We start from the raw sequence: 7152 nt of genomic DNA, 5'->3' as shown, positions 1-7152 counted from the left end.
GCACTTCCCTACATTCTTTTCCCTTTCTTTTCCTTCCCTTAAGTAAAGTCTTTGCTGAATTCAGAAAACAAATTTTATCTTGATGTCTTATAAAATAAACACTTCCAAAATAAGACCAAAGATATGCCTTTTTAAAAGCCTTTAATTTAAAAAAAAAGGTTAAAGAGTAGATGACATTTAGAAAGATAAAGACAAAATAACATCATAATATTATGTTCCTTTTAACTTGTGTTAGCAATTCCTTTTCGAAAGTGGGGTATTTTGTTTTATGATCAATTCTTTCCAAGGAAAAACTTTCAAGTTTTCCAAACTAAAAAGAATGCATTCAGAGTCTCCTTGGGAGCTATAATCAATGGATACACTTTTCAGGAAGAAAATAAATGTAAAACTGATGAAGCAGAAATTAACATGGTTCTTACATATTTATGCATTTGGTAAACAAACACAAGAGCTTTGTCTTGAACACTCAAGAGAATATTTCCAGTTTTAGCCTGCAAATGACAAAAACTGGGCTAAAGCTGTATTTTTTCCATTTTAAACCTGAAAAAGCACTACTAGCACTACCAGCATTTCACATCAATTGTGAAATGATTTGATCTAATATTTTATTGTCTATAACTTTCCAATGGGCTGGAGTGATAGCACAGTGGGTAAGGCGTTTGTCTTACATGCAGCCAGGTCAGCTGACCTGGGTTCGATTCCTCCGCCCCTCTCAGAGAGCCTGGCAAGCTACTGAGAGTATCTCGCCTGCATGGCAAAGCCTGGCAAGCTACCCGTGACATACTCAATATGCCAAACCCAGTAACAACAAGCCTCACAATGGAGAGGTTACTGGTCCTGCTTAAGCAAATCGATGAACAATGGGAGGACAGTGGACAGTGGACAGTGGATAACTTTCCAATGAACAGAGCACAACAAAATTGGCTCCTTTCAGAGACATGTGGAGTGTATGTGTGTGTGTGTGTGTGTGTGTGTGTGTGTGTGTGTGTCTGCCTGTTGTTGCTTTTTAAATTTTTTTTGCGGGGGGGAGTGCTGGAGAATGACTCCAAGGTTGCAGGAGTCCTGGGTTTGATCCCAGCCCTTCATGGTCCTCCCAAATCAACCATCGTAACACATTTCCAAAAGGGCTAAGACTGAAGTTCAAGTATAAGGACACAAGTCTTGGATTCATCTCCAGCACTGGCAACGCAAAACAAACAACAAAGCTTTGGAAAATTCATTCCATCTAAGGAAGAGAATTTAGTTCTTTCTGCACAAGGATCCCCAGTTTGTCACTCTGCTACTCATAAGCTTCACTTAGAAAAGTGAAAAAGAGGAAGATTAAAAAAAAAAACAAACCTAACAGCCAAAAGAAAAAAAAATGGGGTGTGAGAGATAGTACAACAGGTAGTGCATTTTCCTTTCATGTGGCTGACCTGGATTCAATCCCTACCATGACATATGGTCCCCTGAACCATACTAGGAGTGATCCCTGAGCACAGAGCCAGGAGTAAACTCTGAGCACTGCTGGTTGAATACTGCATTTCGCCAAAAAACAACAACAACAACAAAAAAAAGGAAAACAAGAAAGATTGCTTACCATATTATTTGCAATTGAAACACTGAATATGTAACTTGTAGTATCAGGGCGCCAGAGAGATAGTACAGTGGGTAAGGTGATTGCCTTGCACGCGGCTGACCCAAGTTTGATCCCCAGCATCCCATATGATCCCCTAAGATCTACCAGGAGTGATCCCTGAGTGCAAAGCTGGGAGAAAGCTCTGTGGCTGAAAACACAGAGGTGGGGGGTGGGGTCGGGGAAACCAAAAACTTATCCTAAGTGCTATTTTATCCTTATGAAAGTTGAATGAAAATTAAGTTAAAGGGGGGAAATCTATCCCCCCCCCCCACATACACACATGCACACCTGGAGTTCTCAGGACTCCTGACTCACGGATCACTCCTGGCAGAGCTTAGTGGTGCCAAGGATCAAAACTGGGCTGGCCAGGTGCAAGACAAACACCCTACCTGCTATAGTATCACTCCCGCACCTAGTTAAGGACTTTTAATTTTTTGTTTGGAGCCATACCCAGTGATGATCAGGGCTTACTCCTGGCTCTATGCTCAGGGATCACATCTTGGTCAGTCACACGCAAGGCAAGCACTCTATCTGCAGTACTGTTTCTCTGGTTCCCTATCTTTTAATTTTGGTCTTTCCTTCCTTCCTTAGTTTTTTTTTGGGCAGGAGAAGGAGTCATATCCAGTGATGCTCAGGTTATTCCTAATTCTGAATTCAGCAATTTTTACTCCTGGTGGTCCTTAGGGCACCATATGGGATGCTGGGGATTGAACCCAGGTCAGCCACATACAAGGCAAGTGTCCTACCTACTGTACTATTACTCCAGTCCTACTCCCTTTCTCTTGCTTGTATGCTTTCCTGTGCCATGGTTCAAAGCCAGGGGCTCAGATATGCAAGATAAGAATACTATCATTGAGTTACATTTCAGTTTCCCAAATATTAGAATTTTCATTATCATTCAATTTTCTGATATTGATATTTAAAAAAAAAAGTAATTCTGCAATGTGTGTGATAGCACAGCGGGTAGGGTGTTTGCCTTGCATGTGGCCAACCCAGGTTTGATTCCTCCATTCCTCTCAGAGAGACTGGCAAGTTACCGAGAGTATCCCACCCACATGGCAGAGCCAGCAAGTTCCCCATGTTATATTCGATATGCCAAAAACAGTAACAACAAGTCTCACAGAGATGTTATTGGTGCCCACTTGAGGCAAATGGATGAACAATGGGAGGACAGTGATATATATCTATATATATATATATTTAGCATTTCACTATAATTGAACATCTCAATTTTGATGCATATAAAAATGGTCATAACAACATTTTTTGAAAAATATTTTCTTTTAAAAAATTTTATTTGCTTTTGGGAGGCCACACCCAGCAATGCTCAGAGGTTACTCCTGGCTCAACACTCAGGAATTACTTCTGATGGTGCTTGGAACACCATATGGGGTGCTGGGGATCAAGCCTGGGTTGTCAAGTGCCCTACCCACTATACTATCTCTCTAGGCTGGCCACAATTTTTTGTTGGAAAGTGTTACCTTATTCTTGACAGGAACTCTCCAGCTATATACATAAAACACTGTTTTACAAACAATTAGACAGAACAGGATTAGAGAAGCATAATGTCTCTCCCCAGTATGGATTTCAGCAACATAACTGTTGCACACCCGAACACATTGCAGGAACTGCATCCACCACATTAAAATTAGTGACTTCCATAGTTTTCTCCCTCCCATACTTCTTCCCTCCTGCTTTTGTGTGTGTGTGTGTGTGTGTGTGTGTGTGTGTGTGTGCAAGCACGCGCGCATTCACGCTGGAGATCAACCCCAGGGCTCGTAAATGCAGACTATGCACTGAGCCTACAGCCTGGGTGGAGGGGTCCCTACTTTCAAATTAGAGAAAATACTCTTTCGGGGTAACACTGTAAGAGTGTGGGATGTTTGTGTGTGTATGTGTGTGTGTGTGTGTGGTGTGTACTTACCACTTTCAGATACGCAGACTAGAAAGACATTGTGTCTATAAGCTCTTCCCAAAACTCACCTAAAGTTTCAGGACACAGTGAAGGAGGTCCAAGGCAAAAAGAAACAGGAGTCTAAGGTTTAACGTTCTCAAAATGCCTCATTCTAGAATGCTTTAGAGTTCTATCATTGACTTTTGCTGGAAAGACTGTTTATTCAGAAGAGAATCAAACTAAGAGTTAAGCGCACATCCTATTCAAGAAGGAAAAAGTTTTGCTATTACTCTTACAGCAGATGTTTTTGTAGAAACTCACAGAAGGAGAAAAGGAACTTCTTTAGATCTATGAAACACCAATGAATCTGAGGAATATTTGTGGGATTACTGGTCAGGCTAAACGAGTAGAAACAGAACAGAATGAAAATTTCACTAAAACCCTATTTGAGAGTATAGAGAATGCAACTTCCCCTATCCAAAAGACAATATGAAAATTGTTCAGTATTCTTTAGATGTTAGCAATGAATGATGTTACTTCTAGTGGTGAAATGGGGAAAGAGACAATAGCAAGTTTTACAAAATAATAGTGGTTATGTTATGAGTTTTACAACATAATAGTGGTTTCCTTAACAAAAATAACAAACCACAGGCCACACAGCTGAGCAAAAGGAAAGTTAACATTACTACCCTGACTTTGTAGACTTTGGGGTGCATCTTCTATATGCCAGCAATATTTCACAGAACAGCAAGTACACTGGGTATGTTTCTTTGTGCTACATTTCCCTAATTTGCTTACTGGAAATGACACAGGACCCTACTAAGTTTTACTAGGTTGCTGCAAACATCAAAGTGATTATTTGGGTGTATATTTTGAAGATACATAAAGCATAATACAAAATGCCCTTATCCTGATACTTGCTATAAGAACAATCAAGGATAATGAAGTTCTATTACTTTGGGGATTAGAATATAGAACTTCCTTCACTATAGCTGGGAGATAGAATTTGCCTGGTCCCTCAGAGTAAACCAAAACACTCAGACTTTTTAAGGTCTGATTGGAAATTGAATCCCCACCGCCCCCCGAGAATCAGTGAAGCTCTTTACCTTGGACATATTAAACTACAAGTAGGTGTTTCATGTCTACCTACTGCTCAAGTATTCAAGTGTTTAAGGAAAGAAAGTCAAACCTATTGATGATGTCAAAGACAAAACATTTTGCCTGTGAGAAAACACACAGTACACGTCTTTGCAAAACAGACCTGACAGGTTGAACACAATGATTGAATTTCCTTTCAGAAGTCACGGTTACAGAGACATGCCTTACGATTTTCTTTTCCACCACTGTATGGAAAAGTGTGTATAGTTTCCTTGCAAAGGATATCCAGAGATACCCAATTAAATTACAATTTAGATGCTTCTGCCAGATGTATATAAAGAGTGCAAAATCTTTATTTTTATAATTTTTCTAGTTAACTACATAAAAATCTCAGCGTGGGGCCAGTTTTCACTCAGATTCACTTTTTTAGCAATGCTCTGCAATGGAAAAGATATACAGCAAATAAATATAAAGAAGGCTGAAATAAAATACATTTAAAATTATACTATTCCACCGATTGGAAGGATTTTGGATAATCTAATCTTGATTATGACCTATTCTTCAGTTCAAATTTTTAAAAATGTGTTTTAAGAACAAACAGTGTTGCATTATAACAAGGAGGTGGGGGGGTCATTATTGCATAGAAAGTCTAAGGAATAGGAAGCATATAATGTAGCAGATTTCAAGGACATTGTTTCAGACATTTAACAGGAATTGGAAGACAAAAAATTCTTTTTACAGCTAGCTCAACAATGTTATATAAGAAATAGTATAGTTTAGAAACAAACCCAGAGTCATAAGTAGCATTGTAGATGGGGAAAGGTAAGCATATTACCTCTTAGGGGCATTGAGAAACATTTAATAAGGCATTTAAAACTCAATTGTCATAGAGCACCATTAAATATTCATACAAAAAATGATCCAGACAGCTTAAAGAGAAACATGGTTCATGAGATACCTAACTGACTCCCGATGATACAAATCATTCAATGCATCTGGTTGGGGCCAACACGGATAATCACGTGTTTCTCATAAGCCCGTTTCATTGTTTTCTCAATTTGCTTCAGAAAAACTTGTGGGATTCGTCCACACAAGGTATGCACAGTCTCCAGAAACTTCAGCTGAAGAGGGTAGTACATAGATTGAAAGAGATTGTCTTGAAAGGGAAACTGAAAAATAATGAAAGAAAGAAAAATTTGAATTACTCAAATGTCACTGAAAATGCAAATAACTTTCATTGTAATATGAAGCAGGAACAATCAGAACCACACGAGGAGTCTCAGAGTCTATGTTCACAGGCAGCAGAAGGGATCACTGAGGCACTGAAGATAAATTCTTGACTTAATACTGCGCAACCTTGGGCCATTATTTACCTGCTCTGACCTTCAGTTTCTTTATCTCTTTCTAAAAAATGATTTGGGGCTGAAAGTATAGTACAGAGTGTAAGGTGCTTGTCTTGCATGTGACCGATTTGGGTTCAAGCCTCGGGATCCCAATGGTCCCCCTAGACTGCGAGGAGTAACTCCTGAGTGCAGAGCCAGGGGTAATCCCTGAGGGTTGCTGGGGGATGGACCCTAAAATGATTTATTTGAGTTAAGACTCTTAAAATTTAGGGTCAGAGGGCTGGAGTGATAATACAGTGGGTAGAGCGTTTGCCTTGCACGCGGCCGACCCGGGTTCGATTCCCAGAATCCCATATGGTCCCCTGAGTACCACTAGGGGTAATTCCTGAGTGCAGAGCCAGGAGTAATGCCTGGGCATCGCCAGGCGTGACCCCCACCAAAAAAAATTTAGGGTCAGAGAGACAGTATAGGAGGCAAGTCATTTTCCTGGCATGGGGCTGTACTGGTGTGACCTGGTTCAAAATCCTGGAACATATATGATCTCCTGAGCATGGAGCCAGCACTAGGAATAGTCTCTGAGCACTGCATGATGTGGCTTCGAAACACGCTCCCCTCCACCCCCCCAAAAAAACCCTCCAAAATTAAAATTTTGAAAGCAAAGTATCACTCTGGTCCAAAGAGATAGCACTGGACTAAGGTGCTCGCCTTGAATGTAACCAATTCCAGTTAACTTCCTGGCACCACCTATGGTCCCCTGAGCACCACCAGGAGTGATCCCTGAGCACAGACAGGAGTAAGCCCTGAACACAGCTGGACTGGACCCCTCCTCCCAAAACCAAACACTAACAAAGGCAAAGTATGTCTCTAAAGATGGAGCACAAGGTAAAGAGTACAGTGTGCTCAAAATTAGTGCTGGAAGATGGCTCAAAGGGTTGGAGTGTATGCTCTTCTTGTGGGGTCTCAGGCTCAATCCCCATCACTGAACGGTCCCCTAATTACATCTCTGTGAGTAATCCCTAAGCATCTCCTGAAGAGACCCTAAAACAAAAAATGAACCAAACAAACCAAATACAGTGAATAATCTTTTTAGTTTTTCTTTCCTTGGTAGTAAGCTTAATGAAACAAAGTTAACAGTCAGGTGTGTGTGTGGTGGTGGTGTCTGTGCTTTGGGGGTGGGGAGGTGCTTGGCAATGAATATC

At 40.6% G+C, this 7152-nt stretch overlaps 1 protein-coding gene across 1 annotated transcript in view; it reads right to left on the bottom strand.

Annotated features, from left to right (window-relative positions):
* Positions 1-5341: 5341 nt before the first annotated feature.
* Positions 5342-7152, bottom strand: part of GXYLT2 (glucoside xylosyltransferase 2) — an 81856-nt gene continuing 80045 nt past the window's right edge. The window contains exon 7 of the mRNA XM_056136957.1: positions 5342-5779. Within this exon, the coding sequence (XP_055992932.1) occupies positions 5597-5779 (183 nt within the window). The 3' untranslated portion in view covers positions 5342-5596. The remainder of the gene's footprint in view (positions 5780-7152) is intronic.

This window comes from Sorex fumeus, unplaced genomic scaffold (genome assembly GCF_029834395.1).
Source record: "Sorex fumeus unplaced genomic scaffold, SorFum_2.1 ptg000122l, whole genome shotgun sequence".
In the NCBI taxonomy this organism is placed as follows: Eukaryota; Metazoa; Chordata; class Mammalia; order Eulipotyphla; family Soricidae; genus Sorex; species Sorex fumeus.
Note: the sequence above shows the minus strand (reverse complement) of the source record. Positions and strands in the feature narration are given on the sequence as shown.